The sequence below is a fragment of the Barbus barbus genome (genome assembly GCF_936440315.1).
Source record: "Barbus barbus genome assembly, chromosome: 33".
Taxonomy (NCBI): Eukaryota; Metazoa; Chordata; class Actinopteri; order Cypriniformes; family Cyprinidae; genus Barbus; species Barbus barbus.
The window spans coordinates 27281955-27303244 of record NC_136761.1 but is presented as its reverse complement, the minus strand read 5'-3'; the positions used below and the strand labels follow the sequence as shown (position 1 = coordinate 27303244).

General features: G+C 35.8%; 1 protein-coding gene across 1 annotated transcript in view; it reads left to right on the top strand.

Annotated features, from left to right (window-relative positions):
• gfra4b (GDNF family receptor alpha 4b) overlaps window positions 1-21073 on the top strand; it is a 67002-nt gene extending 45929 nt beyond the window's left edge. Inside the window, exons 2-8 of the mRNA XM_079390560.1 lie at window positions 1074-1349; window positions 3695-3775; window positions 8016-8361; window positions 9996-10105; window positions 11405-11539; window positions 16417-16577; window positions 20013-21073. Of these exons, the coding sequence (XP_079246686.1) occupies window positions 1074-1349; window positions 3695-3775; window positions 8016-8361; window positions 9996-10105; window positions 11405-11539; window positions 16417-16577; window positions 20013-20153 (1250 nt within the window). The 3' untranslated portion in view covers window positions 20154-21073. The remainder of the gene's footprint in view (window positions 1-1073; window positions 1350-3694; window positions 3776-8015; window positions 8362-9995; window positions 10106-11404; window positions 11540-16416; window positions 16578-20012) is intronic.
• The last annotated feature ends 217 nt before the right edge of the window (window positions 21074-21290 follow it).

Sequence of the window (21290 nt, the reverse complement as noted above, 5' to 3'; positions counted from 1 at the left end):
CTATTTGAAAATCTGGAATCTGATGGAGCAAAAAATCTAAATATTGAGAAAATTGTATTTAAAGTTGTCCAAATGAAGTTCTTGGCAATGCATATTACTAATCAAAAATGAAATTTTGATATATTTACGGTAAGAAATTTACAAAATATCTTCATCGACTGATTTTGTGCTCCAGGGTCACATATTGCTTGCAAATCTCCCATTATGCTATATTATCAACACATATTGGATTCAATCTTTGTCAACTTGTTTTCTTTCAGTTAGCACAGGTTTTGTATTTCTATTTGGTGCTGATTAGTCATAAGCCTGAGCTTAAAAAAAATCATTATTGGGAATAAATCTTGGGGGTAAAGCATTACAAGTAACATAAGTTACATAATCAGATTACTTTTTTTCAAGTAACTAGTAAAGCAACACATTACTTTTTAGTTTACATGAAAATATCTGAGTTACTTTTTCAAACAAGTAAAGCCAGTTACTTTGTTTTTTTGTTTTAACTTTGGCTGGGAACACCACAAGTGTACTGTAACAAGGTGTGAAAACAATTTAAAGTTTTTATACCCTGTGTGAGCAAAGTCTTAGTTTTAGTCCGATGCAATAACATTAACTAGCATGAACTAGCATTAGTGAGAATCCTCTCTGGGTCAAAATGACCATAATACAACATGAGGTTTAACACCTACATATCAATATACAGAATGCAGGTACTGTAAATGCAATTTATGAAGAGTGTATGTTGTAAAAACAACACAGTGGGCATGGTAACAGACCAGACCCGGATCAGCAGGCTGTAGTTAGTGAAAGTGAATAATTACATTTGAACGGCAGATGGGATGTGATTGTATCTAATGAAGTGCAGGTGTTTGTGGGTAGCCTGTGAAATATATTCGATGGAAATGGAGATGTTTGTGTCTGGTGGCCACTGTTTCTGATACTGACGAGATGAATATTGCTGTGTTGGTTGTTTGCTTTCTAAATGATATCAATAAAATACACTATACACCTCTGGTAAACCACATCTGGCAAAGCTTTGATGGTGAATTTGACAAAAATCCCTTCTTTATTGCCTTTAGCTCTGCAGGTATTGCTTTCTGCGGGGAGAGACTGTCTCATAGCGGGAGACACCTGTTCTAGTGATGAGACCTGCAGCCCGCGTCTCCGGACCCTGCGCCAGTGCGTCGCCGGTGACGGCAGCATGAAACTTGGCCCTGGAGCCCGCAGTCAGTGCGCAAACGCTGTCTCTGCCCTGCTGTCCAGCCCTCTGCACGGCTGCCAATGCAGACGAGGCATGAAGAGAGAGAAGAACTGTCTCAGCATATACTGGAGTCTCCACCAGTCTGGAATGCATGGTGCGTAACATGATAATATTTGACTTTATGTCTAAATACAAAGATATACACAAAAATACTGTATACAGAATAGATATAGTATATATGTATATAGAGTATGCAGTATACTTTTAATGCTCACCAGGTTTCATTTATATGATCAAAAATACAATAAAAGCAGTAATATTGTGAAATATTTTTGCAATTTAAAATATCTGTTTTCTGTGTGAATATCTGTTAAAGTGTAATTTATTGCTGTGATCAAAGCTGCATTTTCAGCATCATTACTCCAGTCTTCAGTGTCACATGATCCTTCAGAAATCCTTCTAAGATGCTGATTTGCTGCTCAAGAAATATTTCTGATTATTATCAGTGTTGAAAACAGTTGGAACTGTGCCACAAGTTTTTTTTTTAGGATTCTCTGATGAATTAAACAGCATTTATTTAAAATAGCAATATTTTGTAATTATATAAAAAAAACTTTACTGCCACTTTTGATCAATTTAATGCGTCCTTGCTGAGTAAAAGTATTCATTTATTTGAAAAAAACAAAACTATATATATATATTTTTTTTTTTTTTTACATTTATTTATTTATTTTTTTTGTTCATGATCATAATTATTGAAATCATTATATATATATATAAAAATAAAATGATTTAACTGTTCATGCAGTTTTTTCACTGACATTTTGAAATCTCTAATATTCACAAAACTCCCTTTTATTGAAACCCATCCAACCTTTTATTGAAGCAAATCTGTAAAAAACATGTAATTCAGACATTCCCATTCCATTGACATCACAAGAATGAACATATTAACATACGACTGCCTATAAACACTTATATGGCATTCAGTAAGTTGACCTGCCCTCATGCAGTCTTATGCAGTTGTTATCCGGTCCAAACGGGTCGTACACATGTAGAATTCTTAAAGGTGTCAACAACTGAATGGAAAAACCTTGTAAAAATGTAACACTGTGTCCTGGCCAGGTGTGACACAGTAAAGCGTTAAATGTTAAAATTTCTTTCAAATTTAATCGAAGTTGATGTCCTAACCAACCGCAGCAGGACATTTTGCCGGTTGCTTGGTTTTCTTGATACGTTTCTTGCCACGTCTGGCTCGCAGTGAAATCTCACTGGTCTGTAGATGGAAAAATATAAGACCATTTCACACTTTTAAGAGCCTTTTATAAAATCAGACACCGGTAAAACATTTGTTTAAAAAAATATATGAAATTTACATGTTGCTTACAGAAAGTTTTAGTTGTGCCAGAATACATGGCTACTTTTGAATGGCTGTCAAAGCAGTGGTTTATTGGTATAATTAATTGGTTTATTGGTATAATTAGGAGGATATTGCTGGGTAGTAACTGATTACATGTAATCTGGATTACGTAATCAGATTCCAAAAAAATAAGTACTTGTAATTAGATTATATTACATTTTAAAATACTCATAATCAGACTACAGTTACTTTTATTGATTGCATGATTTTATATTACAATTAAATATCAAATATTTTCTTAAAATAAATTATTTTAAAAAGAAAATATTTCATCTTTATTTTAGTAAGTGTTTATTTTAATAAAAAAAATATTAATTTTAATTTTACATTCTTATGATTTAATTTTATTCAATTTTAAAATTAGATAAGAGAAAGAAAAAAAGAGAAAACAAATCAAGATTTTTTTCATGAACCACAGTTTGGGAAACCTTGACATAATGTAACGATTAATGCACTTTCTGTTTTTAATAACAACGAATAGAATATATTTCCTTTCTCTTTTATATTTTTATATCAATATGGTATTGATTATACTATTAAAATCAATGTGAAAAAAGGTATCTAAAAAGTAATCTAAAAGTAGTCTGATTATATTACCTAAGATTACGGTACTACACTGTAAAATAAAATAAAAAAAAGTTGAGAAAATTTAAAATTAAGGCAACCAGCCTTTTGCAGATTTTTGAGTTCTCTCAACTTATTTTTGTTGGAGATTCTAAACTTTTTGTTGTATAATCATAAAACAACAAATCTGCTGAAGCTGGTTGCCTTAAAATTTTAAGTTGGCTCAACTGTTTTTTTTTACACTGTAACTACAATTTTTTTCCGTGTAATTTGGAATCAGCAACGGATTACAATTTGTATGTATTTTCTGTGTTCACATTTCATAATTTCACATTTACTGTGGACAGACAGACTAATCATCTCATATGTCACACCTGGAAAAAACATCAAACTGTTTTTGTGAAAAACACCTTCGCTAACAGTATCGCTGGACTCCATGTGGACTCTTAAAATATATAGCTCTGTATAAAGCATTTCATATATGATTTAATTACTCAGGTTGTTTGTTCTTGCAGGGCTTAACCTGGTAGAGAACTATCCATATGAAGCGATAGAGAAAGGCTATGACTTTGTCCGTCTGGCCTCCATCACTGCAGGTAAGACCCGTTTCATACAATATGACAACCTTTCAAAATAAGGATAAATGTATATAACAAAGACACAGTCGAATATGAAAATGCTTTTTAATGAAAAACCTGGTAGAGGCAAGTAAAGGAAGGAAAACTCTTATTAAAGTGTATATAATTGCAACTAATGTGTCTGACTGACTAGACACTGGAATGGAGCTCAGGACTTAGAAATAGACTTATTTAACAAAAAGCAGAGTTGGAATAAAAACCACAAACACAGGGGCCCTAGTACAACCATCTTCACTTCAAATGTCATGGTGGCCCGACATCTTATTAGCATCGCACATGTGTATTAGCAGTGTAAACGTGTCTCCGGTGTGGGAGAGTCTCAGTCGTTGTGTATTACTGTTGCTCTTTGTTTTCACTGTCATCTCCTTTAGTTCGACTCTTGTTTTTGTTCAGCTGCCCCATGGAAATTAGTCATATGCTCAGTTTGTTTGTTGAAGCTTTGTGTCTGGACTGGATTTTTCATCTGCTCTGTAAGAATCAAGAAAGCTGTTAGGTGAATGATGTGGACAGACGTTCTCTGCTGTGATTATTAACCGCAGTGAAATAGAGAAAGAGAGATTTAGAGAGTCTGAGTGAGCTGCTTATTTTCATTTTCCTCAGGTTTTACTTGCTTTAGCCTTAGTTATTTACTGTGATTCTACATTACCGTCACGATGCAGGCTATTCAGTTTGATGATGTCGATCGGAATGCTAAAATGATTCCTTGGAAAGACGTTTCAACAGCATTCCGTTTAATTTGTTCCATCTCATTTTCATTCCTGACTTCCTTTCACATCATGAGGCATTTCCTTTGGTCGTAATGATTTGTGACTCAAACTGGTGTGAGTTATCTGAACCTCGGGTCACATTACTCCTGCATTTATTTCCCTTTCCACAACACGTGCAAAGACGACCAAATGCATTCATCCCACAAAACATCTATGAATCCAATAATCTTAAAAAATAATGTTTCCAATTACAACCAAAGAGGATGCTTTAAAGCCATGTAAAATTAGATTTATTATAATGTATTATAAAAAAATATATTTAAATTATATATGTGACCCTGTCCCTGGACCACAAAACCAGTCATAAGGGTATTTTTTTCGAAACTGAGATTTATACATCTCATAGGACAATATTTGTCTGAGATACAACTATTTGAAAATCTGGAATCTGAGGGTGCAAAAAAATCTAAATACTGAGAAAATCACCTTTAAAGTTGTCCAAATGACGTCCTTAGCAATGCATATTACTAATCAAAAATGTAGTTTTGATATATTTACGGTAGGAAATTTGCAAAATGTCTTCATGGAACATGATCTTTACTTAATATCCTAATGATTTTTGGAATAAAAGAAAAATTGATAATTTTGACCCATACAGTGTATTTTTGGATATTGCTACAAATATACCCCAGCGACTTAAGACTGCTTTTGTGCTCCAGAGTCACATATTAGATACATATTAGAAGATTAAGATTAGATATATTGGCTTAGTAAATAACTGAAATGAGTTTAGATTGAAATGCTTCAATTACTAAAACTAAAATAAGTTAAAACTAAATACAAAAATTAAAACAAATGTCAAAATCAGATAAATAAAATACTAAAACTAAAGCTAAATTATTATTATTATTATTCTTAACATTAAAATGATTAATTAAAATGATTAATTAATTAAAAATATCAATAAATAACATAATAGTAATATATAAATATATAAATGATAGTAAAATACCCCTGGCCTAAAATCATAGGCAAATCTTTAAAAGTTTACATTTTTGTCGCTAGTTCTTTAACGATCCATGTTTTTGGTGCTTTAATAAAAAACAAAATCAAAACACTCATCAAAAGAAGCTATAATGTAACATGAAGAACTTTTACATCTCCAAAAAGCCATTTAGCAACACATGAACCTGGTTCAGCCAAAACTGGTCTTGATAAGAAGAACATAAGGAGCCGCAAAAAACCCTTGAAGTCTGATGTTTTCATGTGTCCAACTCAAATCTGTTTAGTTGTTTGAACAGCAAAAAGCATCACAGAGATTGGCTGTCAGCCCATATTCTTCACTTCTCATTTAAATGGGACGTTTCTCACCTTTTTGATGCGTTCACCATTTGCTCTTCTCCATCGTCAGTCCTTGTGAATTGAAAATGACACTCATCTCTGGGTTGGCGATGAACTTAAATTCGCTGTCAAAACGTCATCATGGACATGATGAGTGTGAGAAAATGGGCAGTTCCCCATCCTTTTGGTATGTGTTGTGCTTTACTATTAATTTACTCAGTCCATCCAAGATGTAGGTGATGTTTTTTCTTTAGTAGAACAGTAAACACGATTTTCAGCTGAAACCGTGATACATTTACATTTATGCATTTAGCAGACTCTTTTATCCAAAGCGACTTACATTGCATTCAATTTACAGTTTTTTAAAAAAAATTTCAAAAATCAGCTCTTGTTTCCCTGGGAATCGAACCCATGACCTTGGTGTTGCTAGCACCATGCTCTACTATTTGAGCTACAGGAAAACTACTGTAGCTGATACTTGGTGATTCATAAAATGCAAGTCAGCAGCTGCCTGTTTTTGAGAATAAAAAAAGCATATAAAGGAACACAATTAATACCCGTGGCTCCTGACGATATACTGAGGTCTTATGAAGCGAAACAATAGGTCTGTGCAAGAAACTGCACATCTGAATATATCTAAAATTACATTTTTAACAGAAATTAAAATGAGGCTGTGAGGGATCGAAGCGTGTATGTTCAGTAGATTGTGCTGTTGATTAACAACATATTGCTTGTTGATGAAACGTCTTTCTGGGAAAAAGTCAGTAGACAAAAATGCCATAAAACGGGTCTGAAAGATGAGAGTTGTCAAAGTTGTGATCTAGGACTGCAGTATACAGCTGGGCGAGATGACCAAAATCTTATGTTACGGTATGAGAAAGTTTATTTCATGATAACGATATAGCTATTTTGATTTCATTTTTTGTTATTAAAATGAAGCGCAAAGCAAATTACAAACACAATAGAACAAAAATACTAATTAAATAAACTTCAGTCAGAAATAGGCCAATTACAGAAAATAAATAATTAAGTGTACTAAAACATTGCATAGTCTTCACTGTATGAATTGAATATGAATTGATTCTTATTAAAGATACAAAAGTGATTCAGTCAAGAGCAGTGAGTGATTTTCTCTTTGCCTTCTGTTATTTGGTTAACATTAACCACTACAGAGACATCAGAGCTAGCGGCAAATGTCAGAAGGACTAGCCGAAGTTATGCATCTCTTTTCGGGATACATGAGCACTGAGTGCCCGGTGATCGCGTGTAGCTCACGTACTCAAATAGGCGCTGTTTTTATAAATAACCCACAGATTTGAGTTTTAAACAACTGCGTTCTCGGCTGAAATACACGCGTCCAGTGTAGGTAGGCTTTAGGTGTTGCGTCGCGCCACGTCTGGTGTAGACACGGTGTTACTCACCTGTCGAGAAGAAACAAAGCAACCTCGGCGTCCGATGGCAGGCCTTCCGCTCCTTGAGTTCACTCCAGCGCTGGAAAGCTGATCCGATATTTCCACGGGTCCTACTTCTTGCCTTATCGTTCCGCAGACGTTTTCCTCTTGTTTTTTATCCGCCATCTCTATCTTTCTGTTGCTCGGCTCGGCTGTTCACTGAACACTCTCTCCTCCACATCATGAGTAGACACGCCCCTTACTGCTGATTGGCTACAAGTTTGTTTTGGTACTCGGCCACGACTCTAATGTCACAGACTGCAGCAGGTAAATTAGCTGCTGTCCCTTTAAGACCGACTGCACGGAACCAATATACTGAAACACATCTGGTTTTCACACAGCTGTTTAAGCTCATTGAGCACATAACTGACTGTGTTTATGTGAATACTCCACAGGACGGGAATTTTGACATAATTGTGTGTGTATTTGACTATTAGCACAATAAGATGCAAACGTGATCTGAATTCATGATCATGAAGAGAACATTGAGCATTGAGTTCTTTTTCACTAAGGTCTAATGGCTGTACAAAAACTGCATAAAAAGTTTGTAGATTTTGTCATTACAAATTTGGTTCATCCAATGAGGCTGAGACTAACTGGATATCGACTGCACTCTCTGACCCTCTGACATTCTCTCAGATTTGATCACTTCAGTCAGTCTTAAAGATTGGATTTGAAAAACATTTTAATTCTCCACAGATTCTGAGCTCGGTATGACAGCAGTGAACCGCTGCCTGGACGCAGCCAAAGCTTGCAACGTCGACGATGTGTGCCAGAAACTGCGCACTGAGTACGTGTCAACATGCATCAAGCCCTCCACCAAGTCGGGTTTGTGTAACCGATCGAGGTGCAACAAGGCCTTACGGCGGTTCTTCGACCGCGTGCCTCCGGAGTACACCCACGAGCTGCTGTTCTGCCCTTGCAGCGACATGGCCTGTTCAGAGAGACGGCGACAGACCATCGTGCCCAGCTGCTCCTATGAGGGAGAAGATAAACCCAGCTGCCTTTCCCAGATGAGGATCTGTAAGGCCGACTATGTTTGCAGGTCAGTTTCAGAGGCTTGGACAGCCACAAATTGCAGCAGCGGGATTAAACAACTCACCTTGCATTCACTCTTTTCTCTGGGTAAAGAAAGCCTTGACTTTTCTATAGCTGTCTGGAGAAAAGAGAGCATGCACGTATTACTGCCGATAAGAAAAGAGCTTTTCTTCACATACCTCGTAATCCGTGTCTGTATAAATGAGCACTGGAATGACAAATTAAAGCAGTGAGACCCTGAAATGTTTCAGAAGTCTGACTGGTCCAGATAAAACCTCACGATTGTGCATTAAATATTGAGCAGTGGTGGTTAGATGAAGTCAAATTCAGTCCTCACTTGATCACAAATAATGTTCTGTATCCTCAGACAGTCCCATGCATTGCCGTTCAATCTATGGCTATAAATAACCAATAAAAAAGCCATCTGTTGATGATTAATTGGTATTAGAGATGGGAGCCAATCAGTTCTGCTATGAAAAATAATATTTGCTTGCAAGGTAGCATTTTTGACTTCCAGTGGGTGATTAACGGACTCCGATGCCTAGAATGACGTCAAGAAAAGCAGCACGCTATGATTATGATGATGACTATATATCAAAGACGTTGTCAGGATGTTGGCATTTAAATCAGACATGGTCTATTCTGGTAGCGTCACAGACAAAAGGGAAATCAGTGCTAACTGCATATCTATGATTTAACAATCAAAATATAAAGGGACTCTAAAAGTGAGTATAAATGTTTTCCTTATTGTTAATATTAACTCTTTCCCTGCCAGTGTTTTTTTTTTAAGTTTCCAGCCACTGCCAGCATTTTTCATAATTTGTTGTATAAATATCTGAACATGCGAAATGTAAAAAGATAGAACAGAGCCTCTGCTATAAAACAAAGAAACAACAACAACAACAAAAAAATAGGCAAGAAAATGTTGTTTTTGTCAAAGACTGTGGGAATCAGAACGATCGCTTCATCAACACTCCCAAAGCTTCAAACTCCTAAACCACTAACTGGATCAACATTTCATTTAGTGTCGTTTCGCAGTTTTGATTTATATGCTGTTTAATGTTGGATGATCACGTTATTTTTATTGCTGTCAAATGATTAATCGTGATTAATCGCATCCTAAATAAACAAAAAGTTTTTGTTTACATAATATATGTGTGTATACTGTGTATATTTATTATGTATATATATATAAATACAAACATGCATGTATATGCATGTATATATTTAAGAAAAAAATTATGTTTATACATTAATTGTGTTTATATATATTATAAAATATAAGAATATAAATATTAATGTATATGCATGTAAATATTTTCTAAATATATACTGTATGTTTATATATATATATATATCTATATATATATAATAAATATACACAGTACACATACATATATTATGTAAACAAAAAAATTGTATGCGATTTAATTGTGATAAATCGTTTGACTGAACTAGTTATTTTATATATGCATCTGCTTATGTATGCGGTCACTCATTTCTAATTCTTCTTCGCCGTGTTTTGATCCAGACTTCAGTACTCGTTTAGAAGATGCACAATAGCACTTCCTACCATATAACAGTTAAAACACAGTCTGCTTGGCTGCTGTCCATGCATATACAACTGTGCTTGTTCTCCAGGTCCCGTTTGGCCCAGTTTCAATACGACTGCCATCCAGAAGAGCAGTCTGCCACCGGCTGCAAACAGGGAAACTATGCAGCATGTCTTTTTGCTTACACTGGACTGATAGGTGAGTACTTTAAAGCTGTTTTAGACAATTGTTCTGCAAACTGGAAAATTAATTGCATGCATGATTTTGGCTGCCCATTAAAACAGGAGCAAGGCTGATGCAGTTGGTTTGGAGAGTGAATGGTTATTCCTTTACTCAAAGAAACACAGGGACACCTGTGTGTCTGTGATGAGAGACTATAAAACTACCCAGGCACTTTTAAAGTCATGGAGAGATTGATTTCACTTCCCAATAAAATAGATTGAAAGCAATATTTTTTATGAGGCTTTCTGTTACATAGAGCCTTTTTTGTTTGTTTAGTTCTGCTTCATGCTCATTTGCTATATATTGAGCAAACATAATCCCTTTTAAATAAATCTCTTTTTTAAACAAAATGTTCAACTCAACAGACATACTTCTGACAGGAAGTATGATTTTCTAAATATATGTTTATACATTGGCGACCAAATGTTTGGAATTAAGATTTTTTTAAAGAAGTCTCTGCATTTATTTGATAAAAAATACAGTAAAAACAGTAATATTGTGAAATATTATTACAATGTAAAATAACTGTTTTCTATTTTAATGTATTTTAAAATGTCATTTATTTCTGTGATACAAATTGAATTTTTAGCATCATTACTCCAGTCTTCAGTGTCACATGATCTCTCAGAAATCAAATAAAACTAATTATTTTTTTTATTCATACTTACCCTTATTATATTATTATTATTGTTATTATTATTATTATTATTAATTATTTAGCAGCACATCTGTTTTCAACATTGCTAGTACTGAGAAATGTTTCTTGAGCAGTAAATCAGTATATTAGAAGGATTTCTGAAGGATCATGAGACACTGAAGACTGGAGTAATGATGCTGAAAAGTCAGCTTTGATCACTGGAATAAATTATATTTTAACATATATTCACATAAAAAAAAACAGTTCTTTTAAATTGTAATAATATTTCACAGTATTACTGTTTTTACTGTGTTTTTTTTTAAGCAAATGCAGCCTTTGGGAGCTGAAGAGACGACTTTCAAAATTATTTTTTAAAATTCTTAATTGTTTTCAAGGTTTCGCCATCAGTGTACACACAGTATATATATATATATATATATATATATATATATATATATATATATTATATATATACTCATAGGTCATCATAAGTCAAGCCTGTAAAAGAGTCTTGTGTACATATACGTTTAGATTAATGAAATCCACATATCTGTTAGTATGCAGTATTTCGGTGCTATTTTGTGTATTGATCAGATTATGGGGAATCACAAAGGTCTACATGCGTTTTGGTATCACAGGCAGCTCGATCACACCAAACTACATGGACAACTCTACATCCAACGTGTCTCCCTGGTGCTCGTGTTCAGCCAGCGGGAATCTGAAAGATCAGTGCACTGACTTCCTGGACTATTTCACCAACAACGTCTGTCTCAGTGAGTCAAAGCTTCTGTATTGTACCTTGTCTGTGTTAGCCATCATATTTGAGTCTCGATCATGTGATATGTGAAAGGACGTTGCATGTGTAGTCTCTATGGTTATTGTTAGTCAACATTGTAATGTCAGAAAAGAATCACAGGCTCTGTTTTACACCCGAGTGAGATGCATCAGATTTATCATTAGGATGCACCAATGTATCGGCCAATTGTTTTATGGCAATCAGAAGGTAGCGGAAAAGAATATCAGACAGCAACTTGTGTGAAGAAAATGTTTCTTGTGTTGAATTTAGGGTTGTCCAGGTTAAAACCATGAACCAAGTATGCAGAATTTAGTAGGGACTCTAGTAACATGTCCCTACCAATATCCAGTGACTACTAAATTGTCCCTAGCAGTAATTTTGATCAATTTAAGGATGCTCATTTAATACATGTGCAGAGTAAGAACATATATGGAGCTGAAGTGTTTAAAACATACGTGCACATTTCAGTTGAATGATAAAGTTTACCCTGCTAAGCACCCTCAAATGAAATCAACTGCACCCTCAGATAAAGCTTTAATAATGACATTTAATTGCAGATTTGGCAAACTATCCAGCGCATTATGGTGGGCGCTCTGGAGATCGGTTTCTATTTCAACATCTTTTTGCAGCGTTGAGCAATGTAGCCAGTCACAGTAACATAGTCTCATCCCAACTCGTCACATATTGACGCTTGGTTTTTGTGTCGCTTTTTGATGCTCAAGGTACCCCTTTAGCGTCACTTTTCGACGTGAAGGGAAGGTCATTTTTTTAAAATAGGAAACACTTAGCGTATATTAATCATTTTTAAATAAATTATGCCAGTACTTGCATCTGCCTCCTATATCTTGCGTTTTGTTCAGATGGTAGGTTTAGGGGCAGGGGTTGGGTAAGTCATATAAATAAAACAATTTTGACTGTTTACATTGAAAAATCACACCCCTACATATATGCAATAATGGCAACCTTATTATGATGATAAAATTCCCAATATCGCGTTAGCATATCGACGCCGAAAAGTTACGCTAAAGGGGTACCTTCCCTTCGAAAAGTGACGCTAAAGTGGTACCTTGAGCGTCAAAAAGCGACGCAAAAACCAAGCGTCAATATGTGACGAGTTGGGATGAGACCGGGTTGGTCACAGACATATCTGTCAATTTCTTGAACCTAACAACATATCAGAAGCGTTTAAGTTAGAATCCTCTCACCGTTTAAATCGCCGGTGATTTTATTCAGGTGTTATGCTCCACACGAATTATCTCGTTATAATAAAGTGTAGGCGCGATTGTAAATAAGAGATTCATTGTGCAGCGTAGAGAATTCCATAACGTAACTTTGTGAGATTGCGATGAACTAAGATGAGTGATGGGTTTTAGCTTTTTAGTGATTAGAAAAAGGAAGCATTTTATATATATAAAGGTTAGAGTACCCTCACTAATTTAAGAAGCACCCTCAGGGATTTGATTCTGGAGCTGGGCCTGGGTCAAACTTTTTAAATTATAGCTAATTAAGTTACAAACCAGTTCATAATATACAATGTTTCCATCTAGCATGTGACTTCAGGTGCACCTCATCATATTAATTGAGTGTTTCTCTAGTTAGCAGTAAACTGGTTACCTTACCTCAATATGTTCGTAGATTTGTATTGGATGTTATCTTTTGAATGGAAATATTGATGTTTTATTTGTAAAGATCATACTTTTTCTGCTTATTTCATTTAATGTCATAATAATAGCGAGCTAAGCCAGTAGTAGTGCTGACAGTGTCGTGTAAAACATGGCTGAAGATGCAAAAAGTGGAACAGACACACCGATTCACTTGAGTGAGTCATTTACGCTGGAACCGCTTTTTTTTTCCCAAAAGCATCGTTAGCTAACTATGGTGGTAAGTCCCATTGAACTCTATTGGTAACGACATAACTTGCGGCCATAGTTGCTTTTGGGAAACACAGCTCTGATTGATTTAGATTCAAACTCGTGACTTCGATTTCAAGTGATTCTCTAGTAAAAACCAGATCAAAGGAGCCATTCATTTTCGAATTTCTACATTGCTTGTGATGATTTTAAAAACCACGCATAGTGATTTGTGAAACTGAGCTTTTCGAAACTCCGAATCAGTTAAATCACTGCGTCGCAAAATGATTCACTGTTTTGAAGCGCTCCAGTCAGATCACGTATCGTACATCGTTTGATCTTCAAATCGTGTTTCACAAATCATTTAGATTATTTAGCCCTTGGTTCATAGGGTCACATAGAGCCAGCGTTAACATATGCATTTTCATAAAGAAGACTAAACTATCATTATCAGTATCGGCCGATATTATTCTGAATAATAATCGGTTATCGGCTGAGAGATTTAGTAGCGGTGCATCTCTGTTTATCATAGTCAGACGTTTCTGATCCTTAAATCCAGAAATTAATCTTAAACACTGCATGCATTTAAACAACACATGCAGATTTGCAAATGAAGGCCACAGCAGTTGGCAAGGAGGGGAAATGCATTTATAGCGTGCGGATGTTTTCTAAACAGGCAATGCTGACATAAATACAATTCCTTTTAGCCACCCACTTTTATAATTCTTTAAAGTTTGTATTAAAGTTGAATGTCCTTCACAGCAACACAGAACAGTATGAAGTCCCCTCTTGCTATTCACTGCACCATTAGTCATACGTTCTCTGTTTTATTGTATGTCATATCAACCTAGCGTTCACCGCCACTGCACAGAAGACCAGCCTGCCTCTCTCAAATGACAGAACATTTCAGAAATCACCTCATCTGTCTCTCGTCGCTTGCGTCCTGATTCTCCACTTAAGCAGAACCAGGACATGCTTGTGAAAAGCATTTGAAGAGTGTCTCTCTTTAGGATTGTCTGCCTGTGGTTTGTATTGGGATATATTTAGTAACAGGGTTTATCTATGTAGGACTATGGTAAGAATTGTAAAGTAAAATGATAATAATTATTTAAAAAATCTAGGGGTTGCCTTTCCCTAACCCTTAATACTAATCTTGAAATCCATGTTGACAGAATAAACGGTCCCACTTTATATTAGGTGGCCTTAACTACTATGCACTTACATTTAAATTAATCATTTGGTACAATGCACTTATTGTGTACATACATGCTTTTACATTGTACTTATATTGTTAAACATACCTATATGTAATTATATCTGTAATTAATTTCTATAATTACATTTATAATTACACTGTTGACCCACCCCTTACACCTTAACCTACCCTTAAACCTACCCATACCACCAAACCTGTCCCTAACCTTACCCGTATCCCACCTCAATAGCAGCAATAGTGTTTTGCAATACAGTATGAACACAGTAATTACATTGTACTTATTTTTTGATGTAAGTACATAGTAGTTAAGGCCACCTAATATAAAGTGTGACCGAATAAACTATGTGCACTTTTGTATCCCAGGCATTGATTTCTATCAAAACTAAGAGATTTCCTCAGAACATTCTTTCTTTTTCTTATGTTAAGGTCACATGCTTTCATCTTAGTTTTTCAAACACCTTTATATCTTAAAATATGACAATCCTTGTTAAAATATTAATTAGTTTTTTTTTTATAAAAATTAGAATTTAGAGGATGTGACAAATACATTTTAATTTAATGTGAAAAATTATTTATTGAATTGTTCATATTATTTTAATAAAATATCTAAATAAAATGTAATTTCTGTGATCAAATCTGTATTTTCAGCATAATTACTCCAGTCTCAGTGTCACATGATGCTTCAGAAATCATTCTAACATGATGATTCTCTGCTTAAGAAACATTTCTGATTATTATTAATGTTGAAATCAGTTGTGCTGCTGAATATGTTTGTTGAAACTGTGATAGATTTCAAGATTATTTGATAAATAAGTTCAAAGGAACTAAATTTATTTGAAATAAAAAATCTTTTGTAACATTATAAATGAGTTTTCAGTCACTTTTGATGAATACAAGTAGTATTTTCCCTAGAGAAATATTACTTTTCAATGGTAGTTTAAATATTAAATAGATTTATTTTGCCATTTTACTTTTTCACTATTTTTATTCTCTATTACATATTTATTGTCAGTTCTGTTCCAAATTACATAAAACGTATTAACTATAACATAAACTTCTATGCCACCTATGAAATCACAAACAAACAATAAATAAATAAAATAAAAATGTTTATGGATCATTCCCACCACCATAATTTCCAGCACTGACTGAAATATGATTTGAGATGTTGCAAAGTTATATTTTTGTTTCATATAAAGTTGGCAAAAATGACAGAATAAATTCAGCAAGTGAAATGAGTTTGTTTTCTAAAACGTCACTGTACCGATATAGAAGAAACACTTATAAACAGATCTTCTGCTGCCGTTTACCATTTGACGTTAAATATGCCGCAGACGTTTGAAAATGTAAAGAGCTATCTGAAGTGCAAAGCTTATTTTGAGCTGCAAGCATAAATGAGTGTCTGATGGATATCAGCCCCCTCTCAGTCACACTCCTCCAGTCCCGTTCCTGAAGGTCCTTGTGTATTATATATATTGCGATTCATCAATACGGCAGACTCCGTGGCAATATTCTGCTCGGTCCTGTTCAAACAGAGATCTCTTACATGAAGTAACTCCTCAGACAGCCGAGTGGCAGCTCTCGGAGTGAGCAATGTGAGCGGATGAGAGTGATGTTTGGTCAAGCCACTCATCTGTGAGTTAATGAGAGGATGTGGAGAGGCAGGTGCAGAAGCGCGGCCTGAGCAGAATACTGAGCGCCGCTTAGACCAGAATTCAAATAAGCGTCTGATAACACAAGCAGTTGCGAATGGAAATGATGTGGATGTCTCGTCTGTTGCATGAATAGGGAACGCTCTCCTGACATTTGGGAATGGAATGGACTTCACGCCCACTCCCACCCGACTGCCGCGGTTAAGCCCTGTGACGGATCGAGGGCCACGGAGGACGACTGTGTTTGTCACGATGGAGACTGAACAGAACGCTCTGAACCCAGCCAAACCCACACAGGTGAGGGTTAGAGATGGGGAGCTGTTCGGTTATGGGTTTATAGCTGCCTTGATTGTAGTGTGGCTCTGAAGGAACTGGCTTTGCACAATAAAGAGCCATTTCGTCTGTGCTGCTGAGAGATTGCAAAATTGGGCCGATTTCTCTAGACCTGTACAAAATGGCAAATGGGGAGTCTTAATAATTCTAAAATGGAATAAAAATATATTGTTTGTTTCAGTGTGAAGTGCAGCACTGTGTTCTTTTAGTGTCGGGGGTAAAAATGTACAGGTAACGTGAGTTACGTAATCAGATTACTTTTTCAAGCTAGTAAAGTATTGCATCACTTTTAAATTTGCAACAAAATATCTAAGTTGCTTTTTTGAACAAGTAATGCAACAGAACGCTCTGAGCCCAGCCAAACCCACACAGGTAACGGTTAGAGATGGGAGCTGTTCGGTTATGGGTTTATAACTGCCTTGATTGCAGTGTGGCTCCGACGGAACCGGCTTTACACAATAAAGAGCCATTTCTTGTGTGCTGCTGAGAGATTGCAAAATTGGGCCGATTTCTCTAGAGCTGTACAAAATGGCAAATGGGGAGTCTCTTACGGTAAATCTAGGGCTGCATGATTAATAAAACTAAAAAGAGTGAATTGAATGTTTCAGAATGAAGTGCAGCACTGTGTTCTTTCAGTGTCGGTAACAGGAGTTACATAATCAGATTACTTTTTCAAGTACTTAGTAAAGTATTGCATTACTTTTAAATTTGCAACAAAATATTGAGAGGGATTAGAAGTGAGGTGCAGAGACGCCTCTGTCAGCCTGGGGCTTATCAGTTTTAATGTTGGTGTTAAAGGGCCTTTACTGTTGCCAAAAGCCAAACTGTTTTATTATTAAAAAACAAATAAGCAAGCCCAGCCCAGGTGGCAAAAAATAACACAAAAGTAACATAATGCATTACTTTCCATAAAAAGTAAGTAAAGAAATAAGTTACTTTTTAATGGAGTGACACCATATTGCAATGCAACTTAATGCTATATACTATAGTAACTGAACACTATATTGATATTCTTATATTCTCTTTTGTACTTTGGCTATTCACATTATGCAGTTTTTATGTAAATACTATACAGTTGTGGTCAGAATTATTGGAACCCTTGGTAAATATGATCAAAGGAGACTGTGAAAATTAACCTGCTTTGTTAATCCTTTTGATCTTTTATTTAAAAAAATCACAAAAAGCTAACCTTTCATTGGATAATAAGAATTTAAAATGGGGGGAAATATCATTATGAAATAAATGTTTTTCTCAAACACACGTTGGACACAATTATTGGCACCTTTTTATTCAATACTTTTTGAAACCTCCATTTGTCAGTTTAACAGCTCTAAATGTTCTCCTATAATGCCTGATGAGGTTAGAGAACACCTGACAAGAGATCAGAGACCATTCCTTCATCCAGAATCACTCCAGATCCTTTAGATTCACAGCTCCATGACGGTGCTTCTTCTCTTCAGTTCACCTCACTCATTTTCTACAGGGTTCAGGTCAGAGGACTGGAATGGCCAGCAGAAGCTTGGTTTTGTCCTCAGTGACCCATTTTTGTGTTGTTTTTGAGGTTTGTGTTTGGATTATTGTACAGTTGGAAGATCCAAACATGGCCCATTATAAGATTTCTAATAGAATCAGTCACTTATTGATTTTTTATCTGTTGGTATTTGATAGAATCCATGATGCCATGTGTCTGAACATGATGTCCAGGACCTCCAGCAGAAATATAGGCCCACAACACCACAAATACAGCAGTATATTTCATTGTACACATGGGGTACTTTTTATCCCTGTGTTCACCAAACCCATCTCGAGTGTTTGCTGCTAAAAAGCTAATTTTTTAGTTTCATCTGACCATAGAAGCCAGTCCCATTTGAAGTGCCAGTCCTGTCTGATAACTGAATATGCTGGAGTTTGTTTTTGGATGAGCTAGGATAATTTTTCTTGAAATCCTCCCAAACAACATGTGGTGATGTAGGGGCTGTTTGACATTTTTTTTTTTTAAGGTTTTCTGACCCCGAGACTCAACTATTTTCTGCAATTCTCCAGCTGTGATCCTTGAAGAGCCTTTAGCCACTCAAACTCTTCTTCTCACCGTGCATTAGGACGATATAGACACACGTCCTCTTTCAGGCAGATTCATTACATTTTCTGTTGATTGGAAATTCTTAATTATTGCCCTGATGGTGGAAATGGGGATTTTCACTGCTCTAGCTCTTTTCTTAAAGCCACTTCACTAATTTGTGAAGCTCAATTATCTTTTGCTGCACATCAGAAATATATTCTTTGTTTTTTCTCATTGTGATGGATGATTAAGGGAATTTGGGCTTTGTTTTCCCTCCTATTTATATTTCTGTGAAACAGGAAGCCATGGCTGGATAATTTCATGTTCATAATCACCCTGGAGTGCTCAAAATTGTGAATATGAATGGGAGTATACTTCAGAGATATTTTACTCTTAAGAATTTCTAGGGGTGCCAATAATTGTGTCCAACGTGTGTTTGATATAAATTCTTATTATCCAATGAAAGGTTAGCTTTTTGTGAATTTTTTAAATAAAAGATCAAAAGGATTAACAAAGCAGGTTAATTTTCACAGTCTTCTTTGATCATATTTACCAAGGGTTCCAATAATTCTGACCACAACTGTACATGTATGTCACCTTTGAGCAACATTAAACAGCCTGCATAAATGCCATGTCAGATGCAGCTTCTGTTCCACCTTTGCAGTGTAAAGATGGCTTTTGTTAATGTTGATACAATTTTATTGGTAACAGGTTATAGTATTCTGATTGAATTAGTTGGTACAGTAAATTTAAGTATATCTGGCATTAAATACATATGGATGCCCGTTTCCGACACTGATTAAAGAATAAAAAAGGTATCTAACAATTCTGCCTTTTTTTCCTCAGAATTTCATGATATAAACTCAATAATTCTGAAGGAAAAAAATCTGAATTGTGAGATATAAACTTGCAGTTGCAAGAAAAAAAGTCAGAATTGTGAGATATGAACCCGCAATTGTAAGAAATTTTTTTTTTTCACCTCAGAATTTAATTTAATAACTTGCAACTGTGAGTTTATATCTCAACATTTGGAGAAAAGAAGTCACAATTGCAAGATAAAAAGTATCAGTTATTTATTTTTCATCCATTCAGTGGCAGAAACAGGCTTTCATGGATAGATTTAGTATAATAGTTAAAATTTGCCATTGCAAAGGTCAAAAAATGTCCCTGGAAATCAATTCTAGGGGTTAAATATTGTCTTTTAATGGACAAAATTCTGACCCTGATGAGCACATGACCAAACTCCCATTAAAGTTTAACCTTTCAGCGGGCAAATGTAGTCTGGTTTGCAACTCCTATTCTAAACCAAACTGGTAATGCTTTCTCCTCTCGTTCCTCAGGACTCTGCGAGGGTGAGGCTTTGGTCCGACTCCACCGCGTCCTTTGACACGCAGCAGAACTCGGCTTGTGTGTTTGCCGCGGCGTCGCTGCTTCTCTGGATTTGTGTGTTTTTCAGCTTCTTGCTCCGCTGTGATCAGTAAACAGACTCAAGACTTTCGGGACATCTATTTTGACGGGTCCGTGATTTTGGACCAATTGGAATCTGTTCAGCTCCAGAGCTGGAGAAACTGTCCACGCCGGCCTCATTTCTCTAACATTGAAGTCATCGTGTTATCTCTGTTTCTGTGGAAGCACCAGTAAAACCGACAGAATATGAATTTGCAAGGCACTTTTCTAGAAATGAATGTGGTTAGTCAAACACAAAGGCCAGCGGAAAACCTACCTGTACATATGTACATAGCGACACAGAGTCAATATGAAACTGTGCTGTTCATTGAGAGTTTCAGTGTAAAATCATATTTTTGTGGGGTGGGGAGCCAGTTTAAAAGACTAAAAGTTTCTAAAGGCCAAATAACCTTCTAGCACTCCAAAATCAATTCCTGATGAAATGTGGAGAGAAATGAAGCTTTATTTCTTGCTTTTATAGTTACTCATGCGTCAGTTCAACCGTTTGGAGATGCCCTTGAGGACAACGGCGATTTAATATCATTCTGTTCAACTTGACTGAAGAGAAGACATAGGCTATTTCTGATCAATAACAGAATGGAAATGCTTTGGGAGGAAGTAAACAGTACTCTTCCCAAACCCCATAATGTGCTATTGGGACATAAGCTACTTCAACTAACCAGTATTGGAGACTCAACATTGTTGTGGCATCGCCACAGCTGATTTTCTGCCCGGTACTGTGTCTTTATGTATAATACGGTGTGTTTATGAGGAGTCCCAGTGGTTCTGATCATGAATATGAAGGCTGGTGTTGTGGGAACGGGGTAAGAGAGGTGTTTCCCACTCCAGCCGCTGCTAAGAAAGCCCTTGGTATTTCTAAAGGAAGGCTGGGAATCTCATTATGGAACATTCTTTGGTTCATCATATGGCGCTAATAAAAGATACTGGTTCATTTAAAGCCTGTTGCTGTTCCTTTGTGCCTCAGAAACTTTGAGCAAACTGGCACAAAAATGTGGAAAAGTTAGTCAGGTGAAACTCCACATGGTGCTTGTGTGTCTTTGTCAAAAACATGCTTGTGGCCAAAAGTGTGGAGAAACGGTTATTCATAGAGAGAGGAGAAGCAATAGAGATTCCTCGTCCGACACAGAGATAGTTTATGGCCAGGTAAATCA